Source organism: Desmodus rotundus, chromosome 3 (assembly GCF_022682495.2).
Source record: "Desmodus rotundus isolate HL8 chromosome 3, HLdesRot8A.1, whole genome shotgun sequence".
Classification (NCBI taxonomy): Eukaryota; Metazoa; Chordata; class Mammalia; order Chiroptera; family Phyllostomidae; genus Desmodus; species Desmodus rotundus.
Window position 1 is genome coordinate 182,883,608 of NC_071389.1, and position 18,705 is coordinate 182,902,312.

At 40.3% G+C, this 18,705-nt stretch overlaps 1 protein-coding gene across 7 annotated transcripts in view; it reads left to right on the plus strand.

Annotated features, from left to right (window-relative positions):
- The first annotated feature begins 2,823 nt into the window (after positions 1–2,823).
- The window catches only part of CFAP54 (cilia and flagella associated protein 54), a 245,242-nt gene continuing 229,360 nt past the window's right edge, over positions 2,824–18,705 (plus strand). For all 7 annotated transcript variants that reach the window (XM_053921909.2, XM_024579348.3, XM_053921907.2 and 4 more), the window contains exons 1-4: positions 2,824–3,152; positions 10,128–10,233; positions 12,848–12,991; positions 16,505–16,676. In XM_053921909.2, the coding sequence (XP_053777884.1) occupies positions 2,827–3,152; positions 10,128–10,233; positions 12,848–12,991; positions 16,505–16,676 (748 nt within the window). In that variant the 5' untranslated portion in view covers positions 2,824–2,826. The remainder of the gene's footprint in view (positions 3,153–10,127; positions 10,234–12,847; positions 12,992–16,504; positions 16,677–18,705) is intronic.

Consider the following 18,705-nt stretch of genomic DNA (forward strand, 5'->3'; position numbering starts at 1 on the left):
CTCACTCAGGCTTTTCTACTGGGCAAAGATATCCTTCTAAATTTTTCATCTTATTTATTTTCATTCACTCATAGCAACAAAGATTTGAGTCATACTTTGTGGCAGTTGCCAGGCTGGGGTTCTAGGGTTATCACAATAAATAGGCAAATCCTTGTTGCAAGAGTCTTTCTATTAATGAGGGGTAGTGAGCATCCAGGGCTAAAACATCACCTCCTCTGCAATCCTCTGCTCTCTTTCCAGTTCCAAGCTTCATCTTGAGACTCGTCTAGCATTTTCTGAACCTGCATCCCAACACACTTCACAGCATGCCTTTTTATCACGTTTAGTTGTGTGTCATCTGCTTCTTGCAGGGAATGTGTGGGTTCATTTGTGCACTGAATATCCCCCTAAAGAAATGGTTGCGTTTTACTGAATGAAAGGACAAAGAAGGTAAAAAATAGAGTCTAAGTTAGATGATGAGGTGGCAAGGGGAGATCTCTGTGCTTAAAAAAAAATACCATGTATATTTACATAGTTGGGACAGTCCAAATGATGAAAAGCTAAATTAGGAATAGAAAGAATACTAACCTTATTCATTCTTGCTGTAACAGTAACTTTAGATGATAAAGACTCTTGGATGGGCAAAAAGGATCCCTGCAGCCTGCAAAGACACTAATTATAAGGAAACAGCAGTTTACATTATTTATAAGGGAGCTATTTACATTACTTAGCCTTGTCAGACACAACCCTTGTGGAGCTCTGTTCTTTCACTGCAGTGAAAAGAATTAAGCAAAGTGACAAGGACATAGGAAAGATATTCTAATAGCTGCATCTCATTATGAAACAGATAATACCTCTTAAATCTTCAAAAAAGTTTCAAGTATAATTTAAGCTAAGCAAAATGGAAACTCATTTTACCATGAGGAAATAGCACCCATTTAAATTATTCAAACAAGCTCCAAAAACTACTGAAAGTTAAGCATTATTAACATAGTATGTGCAAGGAGGGAAATGACTAAGATGCAATGTTTCATAAGTCAAGTATTTGAAATTAATTAGTCACAGTTCATTTTACCAGTGACATTGCAATGTGTCTGCACTATAACTCAGGTTGTGAGATCGTGGGAAAAAAAACCCCACTTTACCTGTTTTCTTTTTGTTTTCTTTCCTCCTCTCTAACCACGTTAAATTTATCTGGCAGTTTCACTTTCATCAATGTAATAGGGAGTACTCCGTGGCAAATTACACCAGCTTTTGAGCCTAACTGGACAAGTCTGTTATGTGAGAACAAAGATAAGATGAGAAGAGAATGATTTACTAAGCTGATTAAAAAAAAAAGATTTTTAAAACTACTTTTTGTAAATGCCCCAAAGATGAATGTTTTTAGGCCTAAAAATATAAAAGTCTTAACATTTTTCTTGCTCACTTAGAAACAAGATAAAATATTGATCAAAGGGTGATTTCTACATCCTGGTCAGGGAACTGTAACTCCTTCTGTGAGGTGTCAGAGAACCAGGAAGGTTTTTAGTCCATAATTACCTGCCTTGAAGAGCAAAGTCATCAAATTTTCCTTCACAGAATATTAGAGTATAGTGCACAGGCCAAATTATGCCAGCCTCACAGATTAGCACAATGCCACTGAGCCTGCAAAAATATTAGGTCAGGACTGAAAGAAATCAGGCTGTGGTCCAATAAGTTTCTTGATCTTAAGTGGAAAATTGGGGTCACTATCTTTATACATTTTTAATTGTGACAAAACCAGTAACAATTTCCAGTGTTAGGGGCCTATTTCTCTAAACCATCAAATATTTCTGGTCCTTCTTATGTATAATTTTTGGCATTGCATAATTTATAAAGAAAGCAGGTTTCCTATTAGTTGGAAACTTATACTATCAATCAATCAATCCATAGATTGATGGATCGTACTATTGCTCATAACATGCAGGGAAAGAAGTACTTTCCTTGTTCCCAAATATTACCCTTGAGGTCTATAGTTTCTCCATTAGAAGCAAAGTCTCCTAGAATCCCCAATTAAATGAAAAAGTATTTTGAGAGTTAATACTTCAAGCCACTAGTACGCATTAATGTTCAATAGTTAAGGCTGAGTAAAATGCTTTTTAATTTAAAATATAGTGACAATTAGGATATGTTTGAAATACAAATGAATCAATATAAAGTAATCATAGTTATTAGACACAGACATCATTCCCACAGCTAGAGACCTCAAAGTACAAATAGAGGGAAGAGAATAGACCAGCTGTATGTACTTGATTTTTAAATTGCTTGTCAGATCTTTTCAAAATTTTGACTTGATTGATAAGCTTAGTGTTTTGGAGATGGTCAATATAGCCTGTTCATTTTGAGCACAGCCTTTGAAGACCTGGTCCCTAACCCTATGGTTTATTCTGACCTTGGTCAAGTGACTAAACCTCTGTAAACTCTGGTTTCTTAAACTGTGAAATGGAGATACTAACATCTTAAGTTGTGAAGCTATTATAATGACTAAATGAGATTTTGTTTCAAATGCTTAGAACAATGTCTAGCACATATTAGTGATGACGATCAGCATTAAGTGGTCTAAATGAAAAAAGGGTATAGTTTGAATTTGATTGTAAGTTTTCGCTCTCTGTCCAAACCTTCTCTCTTTCTCATCAGTGAGGAGGGACGTGGGGTAGGGGAGGGGTACCCCCAGGAGCATCACTCCTTTATGGACCCGGTTCTTTCTTCCTTTGCCCTACAGGGGCCGCTATGTTTCCCCGAAAATGCTCTGGAGGCCTGGTTGCCGGGAGACCGTCGCCAGGCAACCGCGTGTATATACGCTTCTGGTCGGGCCTGGGTCTCGATAACATGGCGGCACAAGGACACTCCCCGACCTATCCGTCCAGCAACACATCTGCCTCGTCTGTGTCTCCGTCAGGACCAACACCGCTCCCGCCCTCAACCACGGCCTCGAAGTCGCCCCTGGAGTCCAAGGCGAGCTCTCTCAACCCGCTGCCTCGGTCCACCTGCTGCAAGGACTCATTGCCCCTCGCCGTGTTTTATGGGCCGCTGGACGCTAAAAACCCGCTCCTGGCCTCCTGTGAGAAGGAGATACAGGAGTTGCTGGGCTTCATGAAGAGGAAGAAGGCTTTGGCGACAGCAGTGGAGCAGAAGCACGAGTTCCACCGGCGCTGGTAAGCAGGGCGGGGCGCTGGGGCGGGGCTGGCGGGAGAGCTGCTGGCGGTGCTGGGGACGCAGGCAGGGTTGGGACTGGTCGGCTGCGGGAGCAGGACTCGGCCAGGGGGCCCTGGTGAAGTGAACCGAGTGTAAGAAGTGGAGACACGTCACTCTTCCAATCCTGAATTACATCTGGGATTCCCGCTCCGGGTCAAGCCCAAAACAGCAATGTTAGGTTCCTCCTTCTGTTCCGGATGGTCTCCTAACGGCGACTGCATGCCAGTGAATTTCGGCTCCCTCGCGGGGTTACAACTCCCCGTGGTGGGGTTACCAGTTTGGGTACGGAGAAAAAAGAGTCACTTTGAGATTGCTTAGGTTCTCAAAAAAGTACTTTATGCTATGAAGTTTATGTCATTCTGTGAAATGGGCCTTTGATTCCTTTTTATGATACCGGGATAACAATCACGTCTTGATTTTGTGACTCCCTTTGCACATCTGTTTGCCTTTTGTGAGGTTCCATCACCATGTTATTATCTCGAACTGCAAACAACCTGTTTTTTTAAGTTTCTTTTCTGGTTCTTACCATCTTTTTTCCTCTCCTCCCAGTCAAAATACAGGGCAAACTGAACAGTTATAAATCTAGACAAGTGATGAAGAATATGATTTCAACTTATATTTTTATTTGTGCGTTTAATATGAACAAATAGTTTTATATTTATTGTTCTTTCAAGCATCGAATTATTTATTGAGCACCTACTACATATCAGGTGCCATGCTAGGAAAACATCAAGTCAACAAAAGATACACAAATTCGTCCACATGGAGCCCATATTTTTGTGACCACAGAGGACTACTAAACAAATATGTAAGGAAATTATTTCACAAGGAAATAAGTGGTTGGGAGAAAATTAAATCAGGTAGTGGGGTTGGAGGATATGGGACGAATGTTTTAATTTAAGATGGGATGATGGGGAAGATGGTCAGGGAAAGTCAGGAAACGTGGCCTTTGAGAAAGATGAGCAGTTATGGTAGCAACCGATGAGGATTTCTGTAGAAAGAATTGGTCAGCCAGGGAGAACGGCAAGTATGAAGGTCCCTGGGTGTGATCGGGACTGTGGGAAGCACTGGTTTCTGGCAGGAGCTAGGGAGATCATGAGTTTAGTTTTTAGATATATTGAGATTGAGCTGTAATTCAACATTCAGGCAGAGGCATTATGTAGGTGGTTGGCCATTTGAATCTGGAGGTCAGAGAAGATATACATTGGGATTTGTCAGCCTATTGGCGATATTTAAATCATGGTACTTGATGGAATAGCTAAGAGGAGATTCCAAGCACTGAACCCTTGGATGCTTGAACATTGACAGTTGGGGCAGGGGGATGATAAAAAAAAAAAAAAAACTGGCAGGAATTAAAAAGGGTAGCCAAGAAGATAGGAGAAAACCAGTAAGTGTGTGGCGTACTGGAAGCCAGGTAGAAAAAGTTTTTTAGGAGGAAGGAATACTGTGGCAAATCCAGATGATGAACCAAGAAGGTGAGAACCAAGGATCCGCCAAGGAGAACACATTACATGCTTAAGCTATATACATTTGTATTTAAAATGTTTCTGTGTTTGTGCCTGAGATAGCACTGTATCTTCCCTCCTCTACTACCAACATTCCAGTTCAGTCCACCACAGTCTTGGATTTTCCCTGCAGCCACTTGATTCTCAGATGGATTCTTCACACAGCAGTAAGGGTGGTTTTTATAAATACTGCCCTATCTAAAGACTTTTGGTTCCTTGCCATTGCTTTTTTTTTTTTTAGAATAAAATTAAGACTCTGATGTCCTCCAGGGTCCGAGGATCTGGATTGCTGGCCTCTTTCATCTCAGCTCATCCCTCACTTCTCTCTCAGCACTTTCCAAGGAAACAGATCCCACCGTTTCTCATCCCAAGGATTTAATATTTGCTATCTCCTTTGTCTGAAATATTCTTTCCTTAGCTTTTCAAATATTTGGTTTCTTCTCTTCTTTCAGGTCTTAGCTCAGCTGTTACCTCCTTACAGTGGCCTTTCCTATGTAATGCAGGTTTGCCCATCAATTTATGTATTTTTATATATTTGTTTTCTGTGTTGTCTGTCTGCCCCATTAGAATGTAAGCTCCCTGTGAGTTTTGAATGATGCGTCTCTTTTCCATTGTTCTATCTCTCGCACCTAGCCTGGTGGTTGGGACATAGTAAACATTCAATGAGTATTTGGTATTGAAAGAATTCAAGGGTTATTATCCCTGTATCTCAGTACTTGTTAATGTTACATATGGGAAAGTGGATCTGGATCCGTCAGTAAGTACAGTATCTGTTCCGTCTTTAAACAGACTATTAGAGAATCACAGGTGTTAAGGATTGACATGGACCTTAGCAATTGAACTTCTCACACAACTTAGGTATTAATTTTTTCTGCAGCAAGTTTTATTGAGCATCTCCTATGTGCCAGGCACTGCCCTTGTCATGAGTTACACAGTGGTGAACAAAATAGATACGGGAACCTGTGCTCATGGAGCTGATGGTCTAGAGAGGGGACAGGCTTTCAATGAGTCATCACGTCCACAGGGAAACAAGTGCTACGAAATAAGGTACTGAGCCAGGCATTGTACTAGGTGCTGGGGCTACAGGAGTGAACCGGGCAAAAGTCCCTGCCCTCCTGGTGCTTATACTCTAGAGGAGGAAATAGACAATGAACATATTAAGTAAGTATATTTTGTGGTGACCTGGGAAGCGATAAATGCCAGGAGAAAAATGAAGAGTGGAAGGGTTGTGGAATAGGAGACAGGAGGTTGTCATTTTTAATAAGGTGGTCAAAGTAGCTGGCACTTTGGCAGAGGATTGAAGGGACCACAGCAGGGGCATTTCAAAGGATGGTGAGGGTGGTGACACCAAGCTGAGAGTAGAAGGATGGCTGGCAGTTGACCAGGCAAGGAGAGAGGATGAGTAGAGGGAACAAGCATGTGAGAAGATCCTGGGGGGAAAGGGTCGGGGACTTTGGAGGAATGGACAGAAGCCCGTGGAGCATAGCTTACTGAGTGCGGGGGCAGTGGTATATGAGATGAGCCTAGAGGACTAGGGAGGGCTGTGGAAGCCTTTAGAGGCCATTTATAAAGTTTGTGTTTATTCCAAATGCAATGAGAAACCATTGGGTAGTTTTTGTCCAGGTATTAACCTCATGAGATTTTGTGTTAAAATACTATTTCCGTGGCCTCGTTCAAATGGAGCAAGGATGACAATGTGGAGAAGAGTTGGGAATACAGGAGGTATAATGTATTTGACAGATGGTTATTGTTTAAAATCAAAATTTGTTTCCTTTTATAATTGTAAGACCTTCTACTAAGCATAAAAATTCATAGTTTTTAAAACGTAGTTTTGATTATAACATCATCAAATTTAGAGTGCGATAAATTTTTAAAAGGTATGCTTTTGTTATAAACATAAGATTTAGATACTCTGTTTGTAGAGTTTTGATTTTCTATTTTTGAAAGTTCTAAATATCTAGCAGCAACTATAATCAATCAGCAATCCATACTACATTAACACTCTTTTCTTAAATGATGTGCGTTATATAGTCTATATTATATTTGCCTTGTTTAATCATTATGTAAGCCATTCCCAACGAGCAGTCTTAACTTGATGTTAGGGTTCACTTAAAAAAAAAATTCTCTTATTATATAACCCTGATTGATTTAACAAAGCTGGCATTTTTTCTTTTATGAGTAACAAACTTAGTCATCATTATCTAACCCGTAAGGTTTGGAAGAATTAACTCTTTCATCTACATAACTTAAGAATTCTGGCAAGACCTGGTGAACTTTTTGGATTTATTTTATTTATTCTAATACTGTAGCATTTCATGAAGCATCAAATAAAACTGAGAAAGGTAAAACAAACAAAAAACCCCCCCAAACTCTTCCCTTTTTAAACTTCTGTGGGCTGTATTTGCCACACTATTTATTTGACATTGTTATTTAGTACTTGATACAATGCATATATTTTTCTACCACTAAATGTTATTACTCAGTCCATGAAGGCAGGAAATGCCCCCACTTCCCTTGTTAATCAATATCATTTAATTACCTGAATGGGTTAATTGACATGTTTTCTTGAGGTTGTTTTGTTAATATACCAACATGTACATCGTAAGTACTGGAACCATTTTCGGTCCTTAATTTTAGATTCCTGTCTGTATTAGTCAGTTTGGGCTGCCTTACAAATGCGATAGATTGGGTGTCTGAAACAACAGAACTTTATTTCCTCCTAGTTCTGGAGGCTCATTATCCTGGACCGAGGTCCAAGAGGGTCAGTTTCTAGTGAGAGCTCTCTTCCTGGCTTGTAGATACCCACTCTATCCTCATGCGGCCTTTCCTCTGAGGAAGCTGGGCCGGGGCAGGAGGTGTTGCTCAGGAAGGGGGCTGGGGGTTGGGGGGAGAGGGAGGGAGGGAGAGAGAGAATATGAATGAGAACCAGAGCCAGCTCAAGGGCTCTCTGGTGTCTCTTCTCAAAAGGGCATTAATCCCCATGGAGCAAGGCCCCACTCTTACCACCAAATTTAACTTAATTTACTTTTTTCAAGTCCCCTTTTCCACATATAGACACACTGGAGGTTAGGGCTTCAAATGTGGATGTTGAGGGGTCACACACATTCAGGCCATTGCACTGTCCTTATCCGGAAATTTGTGAGATAGGGTTGTACCATTGTAGGGGAATTTGGATTTTTCCTAGAGGTAGTTACAATGTCTCACAGAGAAGGAGGGATTGAACGTTAACTAGATGAGTGAACAAAAGAAGCAACGATCTGCTCCCCTTTGAAACTCTGACTAGAAACCATGTTGAGAATACTGCATGCTTGCTTAGTTTTTGTTTTACTCTGTGGAATGAGGTATAACCCTAAATGGACTGACTGGCTATTTGAGCCCTTGGACCTTTTATAAGAAAGAATAAAATAAGAACAAGGAATGTTTTTTCTATTCATCCATCCATTCATTCATTCTTTCAACAAATATTTATTGTGTACCTACACATACTAGATAATCACTCTTCTTGGAGCTTGACAATGAATAATATAGTCAAGGCCCTTGCTCTTAAGTTCTTATTCAAGGGAATTGGAAGGCTCGGTTATATATGTACTATTTAAGAGCATGGATACATGAAGCCTCAGTTTCATCAACTGTATATTTGAGATATTAATGTTACCCATCTCAGGGTTGTGAAAATATAATGGAAAAAAACCCACAAAACCCAGCATGTTGGCAAAAGATCCAGAATAGCCAACATAATATTGAAAACAAAGGTGGAGGAATTGACACTGCCTGACTTCAAGAGTTACTATAAAGTTATACCAATTAAGTGAGTGTGGTGTTGGTAAAAGAATGGACAAATAGATCAAAAGAACAGAACAGAGAGCCTAGAAAGAGACACATAAATAGAGTTCATTGATCTTTGAGAAAGAAGCAAAAGCGATACAATGGAGTAAAGCCAGTCACTTCAACAAATGGTATTGGAGCAACTAAATATCCACATGTAATGAAATGAATCTATGCACTGATCTTATGCCCTTCCCCAAAATTAACTCAAAATGAATCACAAACTAAAGCAAAACCCAATGCTATAAAGCTTCTAGAAGATAAAATAGGAGAAATATAGATGACCGTGTCAATGCTTTTTTATATAACATCGAAGGCATGATCCATGAAAGAATCGATAAGCTGGACTTCATTAAAATTAAAAATTTCTGCTCTGCGAAAGTCACTGTCAAGAGAATGAAAGCTAAACCCCAGTTTGGGAGAAAATATTTGCAATAGACATACCTGATAAAGGACCTTTATCCAAACTATACAAAGAACCCTTAATACTTGACAGTAAGAACACAAACAACCTGGCTAAAACAGGGGGCCAGGAGACACCTCCCCAAAGACGATATACAAATGGCAAATAAACATATAAAAAGATGCTCTGCACCATATATTGTCAAGAAGGTGACATTAGAACAGCAACAATATGCCACTACACATTTATTAGCATGGCCCAAATCCGGACCTCTGAGAGTACCAAATGCCAGTGAGGATGTGGAGCAATATGAACGCTCATTCATAGCTGGTAACTGTAACCACTTTGGAATAAACTTCGGTGTTCAGTTTTTACAAAACTAAAGTCTGTACATGGATGTTCATAGCAGCTTTATTCAATGGACAAAACTTGGAAGCATATAAGATGCCTGCCAGTAAGTGAAAAGATAAATAAACTGTGGTATAACCAGGCAATGGAATATTATTCAGTGCTAAAAGGAAATGTGCTGTTAAGCCGTGAAAAAACACAGAGAGTTCTTAACACATTAATTACTTAGTGGAAGAAGCCCGTCTGAAAAGGCTGTATACTATATGATTTCAACTCTATGACATTTTGAAAAAGGCAAACCTAGGGCGAGAATGAAAAGATCAGTGGTTGCCTGGGGCTGGAGGGAGGGAGGAAGGGGGGAGGGGTGAATATGCAGAGCCCAGGGGATTTTTAGAGCAGTGAACAGTAATGTCATTACACATTTGTCCAAGCCCATAGAACGTCCAACACTAAGAGTAAACCCTAATGTAATCTAGGGACACGGAGTGATAATGATGTGTCAATATGGAATTGTAACGACTGTATTTCTCTGGTGGGGCATGTGGGTAATGGCGGAGGCTGTGCATGTGTGCAGACAGGAGATATAAAGGGAGTCTCTGTACCTCATGCTGAATTTTTCTGTGAACCTAAAACTGCTCTAAAAAAGTCTATTTTTAAAAGTGTATATAAAGAGCTTCAATCAGTGCTTGACACAAAAGAAGCAATAATGTTAACTATAGCTATAATTTATTAATAATTAGGGATCAACAATAAGGCACGTTGGAAAGACTTAGTACAGGATAACTTTCTAAGGACTGCTTGCTAATTAATTGAGCTTTCCTACTGACTTTGAAGATATTTTATGATTTTTACAGTGCCACCTCTTTGTTTAATATCTGGACTAAATACGCACCCCGGCTGCCGGCTGCCTATTACAATGAAAAGCTTCTGAAGGTTGGCGATAGCCTCTGTGACATGAAAGTAAGTGCCTCCAGAGTGAAGGAGCCTCAGTGAGACTCATTTAGCTGCTTATATTATTATTTGGTTTGATACCATTCCTATTTGACATGACTTGATTTTTTTAGGAAAAGAAAATGAATACGTAACATTTTAATGGGGCACAATAACCAAAAAAGTATTTGGTTTTTAATTTTGTAGTTGAGATTTTCCGGAAGTGAGAGATTCCTGAACAGAAAGACAGCTGCCCACAGCCCCTAGTTAACAGAGGGCGTGGTAGGCGCCTGGCAGGAAATGCTGAGTCATCCTGTTCCTACCTTCACACAAAGGAGCCCAGGCACCACTTCCTGTTGTTTTTCACATGGTCGGCCTTACCCAGAGAACAACTCTCATGGCTTCTGGCCTTGTTGCTGTGTTGCCTGCTTCCCAGTGCCTTGTTTTAAAGACTTTCAGCTCCTTAGTGTTTTGCTGAATGTAAATACAGCAGTCATTCCATACGTGCCCTGTTTCTTGCTCAGCACTGTTTTCCAAACTGAGTTTGCCCCTATTTCTAGTTTACATCAACACTTGGGTCTTGTATTGCCGTGGACTCTGAGAATTGAAAAGACCACATGCACACCATGGCTGAATTATCAATTAATGATAATGTAAGTGTTTCCCTTAACCTCTGGCATAGGCCCAAATTACTCCCAGTTAAATATGAGTGTTTGACACATCTAGGATCATTGAATGAAGAGTTATTTTATCCAAAGTGGTCATAGGCCAGACAGGGGCCTTATTTAGTGTCTTCTCAGTCTTCAGTTTCTCAGCGTCATTTTCTTCCTCCATTTCTCTTTTCTGGACTTGGATCCTTTTGGTTTGGGAGGGCAGTTTACCAAGTAGAGGATAAGATATGAAGGAACTTTCATAACGAAGTTCTATTTTCTGCTGCCAAAATTAGAGAATCCTTGGCTCCATGTAATTGGACTATGGTTCTTAGAAACTTGAAAATACAGAGTTTGGAAAACTACAGGAAAAAAACCCCAGATGAGATCTATACTTACATTAAGTGGAATAACAGTTTTGGCAAGAATTGGAAGAGTGCACCCTCTCCATTTTCATGCTTCTCCTCAACATAGGAAGCTGATGATAACAGAACAGTTTCAGGTCAAGGAGTATCCAGGTGGGTGGAGTGAATATTGGGGGAAGGAGGAGAAAGAACATGTTAGAAAGTGATAAAGCAAGTGGATGGTTGGTAGTGACTAAGGATTTAGAGTATTTCAGATAGAGAGGCCCAGATAGAATATTTTAAAATTTGCTTAAAGGAACAAAGAAAATGTTTTAAATACTTTCCACTGATGGGACAGTGGGCTGATAAAGGTTTTTGTAATCCTGAAAAATGAACTTGACTTGTTACTTTGGTACTAGAGTCTCTTTATTTTAATTTTAGTTACTGTAAAGATCATCTTGTTGGAATACTGTTGTTTGGAACCTAGATCTGAATTCATTATATGAATCAAGTGAGAACAGAAAGAATCAGAATTAATTAGTGAACAGTAACAAACAAGTCAATAGAAATAGAAACATAATAACATTTGACGGTGGATGCCTCCCAAGGGACTAGGTAACCTGAAAGGCAGTTCATACCCATGGCAGTTGCTTTTCCTGGAGACAGTTACAGGGGAGGAAGCTGAGTAAGGGTTGCAACAGACACATATTTTAGAGCTCTACTCATATCCACCGCCCTGAAACTCCAGATCAGTTGTGCCTCGTGGGCTACAGAAATGAGGCATTTGACTTTGTAATAGGAATATAAGCACGAATTAGAATAAACAGAATCATAACTAACAATAGCTTTGACTTTTTCTTCTTGTTCTGATGCAGCTTCAGAGACTGTTGACAGATGAAAGAGAGTTTGAGCCAGCTCATTTATCTCCTTCCTCTTCTTCCCCTCCCTTCCTCTTCTTCTCCTCATCCCTCTCTCTTTTCTCCTCTTCCCTCCCCCCATTCTCTCTCTCCTTCCTTCCTCCCTCCCTCCCTTTCTCCCTCCCTCCTTTTTTCCACTCCCTTTCTCCCTGTTTTTCCTTCATCCAGGCCTTCCCTCCCCCTTCTTTCTTTCTTTTTCTCTCTTCCTCTCTCCCCACTTCTTTTTTCTCTTGCTCCCTCCTTCCCTCCTTTTCTTCCTCCTTCCCTCTTTTTCTCCCTCCTTCTCCCCTCTCCCCATCTCTTTATTTCCTTCTTTCTTTTTTGGAGCTTAGGAAGTATCAGAGAAGCAAGGCTAGTTACACGACTCATCTGCCTCTCTGACTGAGTGGACAGGTCACCTCATGGCAGTGTTGAGTTTTGGGGTATTCTCATCTTTGAGGCTTTGACGGTCTAGTCTCACAGTAGGTTTGTTGTGAAGAGAAATAAATGAAACAATATGCTTGAATTGCTTAGTGTAGTGTCTGTCACATAATATGTGTTTGGAAATGATGGTGATAATGGTAGTAGTAATAATGGTGATAATAAAGATTGATACAATTAAAAATGATGTAAGTAGTACCTAAGTTTAATAACGATGTGATTTAATAATTATGGAACGTAATTTAATAGTTTAAAAAATTTAATAAGTGAAATGATATTTTGAAATTTTCATCAAGTGCTCTTTTTATTTCAGGAATATAAACTGGCCCTTTTACAGTGCTATGGAAGATATCTGCAGCAGTTCAGTATCAACTTTGATGAGAATAAAGCAGATGTGCATCAATTCAAAACTGTCTTTTTTCCAAAAGGCTTTGGAGACAAAAATGCTACACATACAGTAAGATGAAAGCAGCTAAAATAGCTACAGTTTATGATTAGCTATGCAAAATATCCTTTTGTTAATAACTTCTAAATGTCTTTCCTTTGCTCAGCAAAGCATTTACTTGTGTGCTCTAAGTTGCTTAATAAATGTTTTCAGTGCTGCATAAGAAAGTGCACTTATTAAACTTTGTAAAGATGCTTTGGAGATTGTATCACTATAGTCACTCATTCATCCGCCAGACAGTTATTATTATAAGAACTAATATTTCTAAGGTGCTTTTAGTTTGCAAGGTGCTTTGAAAACACATTTGATCCTCACAATAACTTTGTGAGTTAGATACTATTATTATTTTTATTTTACAAAAGAGAAAAAGAAAGCTAATCACACAGTGGCCCTGGAGATTAAACATAGATCTTCTGAAATGAAATTTTATGCATTATTTCTGGTATGCTAGCATTATTATGTCAGTCGCTACCATTGATTCAGTGGTTGAGCAGTTACCATGTGCTAGGCCCTTTCATATGCAGCATATGAATTGTTATCTGCGGCCTCTTTATAGTCTTAAAAGGTGGGCACTATTATTCCTTTTTTACAGATGAGGAAACTGAGGCTTCTTAGAGACTAACAAAGCAGCCCACTTAGAGCAATGGACAGAGTTGGTGTTTGAGCCCCAGTCAGTCTGACTCCAAAGTTATGTTATTCCGAACCTGATTATTCAAGGCCTTGGAAACATATGTGGTTTAACAAGCAGAAAATCTCAAAGCATGTCTGGGGGCACACTGAGCCACTCGATTTTGGCTGTATCATAGGTGTATGAATGGGAATACTGGACAATATGTGCATGTAAGTTGGCACCCCACTGGGGAGAGTGCTGAATGAAAAACCTAGGAGTTTGGACTTTTAAGGCCCTTCCTCCCTCACCCTGGCCCAGGCCGCCATCTCTTGTGTACTTTTACATTATCCTGCGTTCACCTGGCCTCCCTGGCTGAGCACCCATGCCCTGGTGAGCTCCACTGTCCACGAAGCTTGTATCTTAGATATCTGTGTGGCTCATCTGTTACTTCCTTCAGGTGTCCTGCACTCTCTGCTTTATTTTTCTTTATATCGCTTACTGTCACCAGCTATCTTCATTTGTGTTTATTTCCTGTCTCCCATCTAGAATGTGAGCTTCATGAGGACAGGGACTGCTCTAACCTAACTGTAGTGCCCAGAATAGTGCCTGCCTTGTAATAGACCGTCAGTCAGACTTTACTGATTGGATGACCGAATGAAGTGACGCAGTCAGAATTACCCTGGAAGCAGCACAGGGACTAGATTGGAGGGGAGAAGACTGGAGGCAGGAGGTAGAGCAGTGGTGACGGCGTAAGACTGTGCCAGCCAGCAGGACTGCTGTGATGGGTGCACAGATACGCTAAGCTCCGGGTTCTGGCCTGACACTGGCACCATATTTATTCTCTGTAGACCTGTATAAAATGAGTAGGATTGAAACTTTAGTCCAGTAGGAACTTGACAGCGCAGAACTAGAGGTCTTGAGAAGTTTTGTTAGAGAAATAGATCTTGGATTTAAGTGCATAAAGATCATAGATGAAGCTATTTTGACAGTAATACTGAACGATTTACTGTCAAAATATCGACAGCAAAGTTTCATGCAAACTTAATCACGTTATTTAAGGATACCTGTATTTACCCGCGTGCACGATAGGGAAGCATCGTGGCAGAGCTGGCAGGAGTTGTCTCCAGCCCCACCCTGCCTGGGTTCAGAGAGCTGCTGAGCCACTGCCTGTTGACAGGATCTTGGAGAAGGTTTTGTAATTTCTTTGTGCCGCAGTTTCCTCACCAGCAAAGCAGAAGTAATAATAAGACCTGCCTCTTAGTGTTGTTTTGAGATTAGTGAGATAATAAAAGATTTAGACTAGGGCCTGACACTTGAAAAAATGTAGGTATCATTATCAGTTTCTAAAAGACAGAGTACTTAGAAGGTAATAATTATTCCAACATGTAGATGCATTCAGCACATTCCCTTTGTGATACCAACTACGTGGTGGCTAGAAATAGTGTACATGTGTCCAAGCAGGAAATCTATGTGGAAGATAAGGCCCATTTGTATTACTAAGACTGTCCACTCCCATAGCTTTAACAGTACTCATCCATACTCTAGCCAAAATATCTCTTTTGAACTCCACATCTACCCAGTGATGTCATAAACATCGCAACTCGACATATCCCAAGCTGAACTCGTCATCTTTCCTCCATAATTGGTTCCAGCCAGTCACCCAAGCAGGAAATCATTGCAGACCACTTCCTCCCTCTTACCTCCCACATCTAACTGGCCATTAAATCCCATGGACTCAGAAAGGACTTAAATCTTTTCTTTTTCTTCATGCCCGATTCCAGGGTGCCCTTTCAGGGCCCTGGTAGATCTGGACTTCCTCAGAGGCTTCTGATCTCTCCCAGCCTCCCTGCATGTAGCTTTGTGCCCTGCCCTCTGCCTTTTGTCTTCCACACACTGGTCATAATTAATTTCTAATGTGTAAATCAAGCCATTTTACTCCTCTGTCCTTTGACTTTGTCCTTTGGCGAATGTCTATATTCCTTGGAATGACATGGACCACTCTTCCTGTTCTGACCCTGAACCACCACCTGTCTTTATCTTAAACCTTAACCAGCCTTATGAAAGATGTTCAGTGCGGTGACCGCGGCAACTACTCTGAGCATCCCTGACGTTGCTCATGCTTGCAATTCCTTCCCTTTGCCAAGAGCCAGCGCTGTGTGTTCTTCAACTTTGAGTCCCTATTGCTTAGCAGAGTGTGGCAAATAGACGTGCTCTATAAACATTTGCCAGATGAATTGTGTAAATGGTAATTAATTATATCTGAATTAATAAGTTGAAATGCCATTTTGTGAGTTTCCAAAATTGATTCAATTCCATATTCTTAGAAACAGGGTTTCTTACTTTTTGGAGGGCTTTTGAAATTTTTTCATTAAGGAAAGGTAACCTTAATTAAATGGATGCTTCGAAGAAATCTGTTTTACCATATGTCTTTCTAGGTCTTAATCCATTAGGGTTATTATAAAAAATTCATGGACTGATGGCTTAAACAACAAACATTTACTTCTCACTTTCTGGAGGCAGAGGTGTCTCAGATGAAGGTGCTGGAAAGTGTGGTGTCTGGTGAGGGCCTGCTTTCTGGTTCAGAGGTGACTGTCTTCTTGCTGTGTCCTCAGATGGCAGAAGGCATAAGGGAGCTCTCTGGGGTCTCTTTTATAAGGGTACTCATCCCATTCATGAGGGCTCTGCTCTCGAGACCTGGTCACCTCCCAAAGACCCCACCTTCTAATACCATCACACGAGGGATAGGGTTCAACATACGAATTTGGGGGACACAAACATTCAGTCTATAGCACTATAGTAATCTGTTACATTCATTAAGCACAGCTGTTTCCATTTTAGTTTCTTACATTTTAAGGAAAGCTTTTCTAAGTTGCATAAACTTTATATTCATATTTATATTTTCCATTGTGTTTCAGTTTCATGCTTTAAGTGGCAAAAATATTTGCAAGTACCAGCTGGTCTGTGACAGTGACACGAACCTGCAGAATAAAGAATCCGTGATCCAGTGTCTGGATATCTTGTCCTCCTTAAGACTCATCATGCAGGTGGCTCTGCCACAGGAGCACCTCTGCTGGATTATCTTCAACGGTACGTACTGGTGTATTTTAGTTGCTATGGCGTCTTTCAGAAAGTTATTTAAGTGCTAAGTTTGACTTTAACTTGATTACCTGGTGATTTAAAACATTTATTTCATAATAGGATGAATGTGTTTTTTATCCTTTTATTACATTTTAATTTGTCCTCATAAGCAGGAACTTAAAAAGCATGTCTTTGAGGTTTTTGTGCAAGGAAGGGTTAGAGGATGTGGAGAGAATCCATTTCAGGCATATAGAAAGCAGGGACCACAATTGATAGTAAATATAAGCAGAGAAGAATCAAAGAACCACTGCAGGGTAGATTGATTCTAAGCATCATTCATTTATTGGTCCTCTTCTCAAATACTTTGGCCAGTGACTGTGGCTTTCTACATATCAGTCTTCTCCTCATACTTGGTTTTGAGTAAGGAGCTTTTGTGCATGTGTATGTGTGTGCATAGTATATTTATATACATATATACATTGTATGGGGCACATGCATATATGCATGCAGAGTGGGGCTAAAGTAGGTTTACAGTTTGTATGGAAAATAATACAAAAATTAATAAATTATAATATAAGAATAAACTCTGTGTTTCGTGTGTTTCATAACTGTAAACATACTTTTGCCCCACTCTGTATATGCATTATGTATATATGTCTCATGGAATATTGTCTATCAAAATGTAGCATTTGCTTTTCTCTTTAAAGTGCTACAGTTTAAATTCAATTTCTTTTTAATGTTACAATTAAAAGTTGCAGTGAGTCCTTTGCTATTGTTCTCTGGATAATATGTTCTGAAAAGGAAAATAATGAGTGTATTCTATGTGCATAAGAACAGGACAAAATAACTTGAAAGAAAACATATTGGATTTTAGCTCATCTATGACAATTGAAATACACTCCCTAGCCTTTTCCTTCCTCTCTCTCCCCAAATAATTTTTTGACGATTTGATTGAAAGTTATATTTGCTGCCAGAGATGAGGCTGACTTCGGAAGAAATTTTTAACCCAGTGATTGTCAGTTTTGTGCTTGATCATCCTCAAGAGGATCTGTGTTTCCCAGTGTAGCTGCTGCCACCTCGCCCCCTGAGCTAGTCAGGCATCTTGGCGGGGGCCTAGCTGGAATACAGGTTCTGTGCTCTGGAAGCGGTGACCGGCCCGTGGGTGGGGCCTTGCAGCCGGGGGCCTGGCCTGATGGAGGGATGACGCAGCGTGACTCCCTCGCTGATCTTCTTTTAAGATCACACACAAAAATCCCGGTATTCTTAGAAAAAAAAAGACTAAATGATTTCTGTGTCTTCTACATCCTTGTCTTGGTGTGTGCTTTTTCTTCATACAGGTGGTATTGTGTTCTACATTTTATTCTTTTTCCTAAATATTATTCTGCTCAATATTTTGTTTTTAGAATCTAGCCAGGTTCCTGTGTGTAAATCTAGTTTGTTAACTCTGACTACTGACTTACGCTCTATAGATATGTGCGCGCCCCTAGGTTCGAGCCTGGTTTGCCCTGCCTCTATAACTACGCAAATAATTCTGCAGTGAGTGTCCTTGCACTCGTCCTTTTGTAGACCTGAGTGGGATTATCTGGGATCTGTGCCTAGGAGTGGGATTGCTGGGTGGTGGGAAATACACATAATTTTACTAACTCCTGTCCCTGTTTTAATTAATTCATCCAAAACTTATTGCCAGGCATTGTTCTAACTGCTAGAAACAAAAAAGTGGGCAACAGATGAAAAGCCTGCGCTCATAGTTACACTCTGCTCCAGAGAGATGATAAATCAGAACTAAATGGTTGTGGCAGATTGTACAGTAGAGAAAAATAAGGCCAAGGCAGGGGTAGAGAGAGCCAGGCCCGGGCTGGGCTGGGCTGGGCTGCAAGTTTAGACAGAATGGTCAGGGAAAGCCTCAGTGAGATGACATTTGAGGGAGGACCTGAAGAAACATCTGAATATGTGGGGAAAGGGCATTCCAAAACCGGAGGACTAGCAAATGCAGAGATCCTGTAGTTTTAAAACTTGGTATTTTAGGTAACCAAAAATA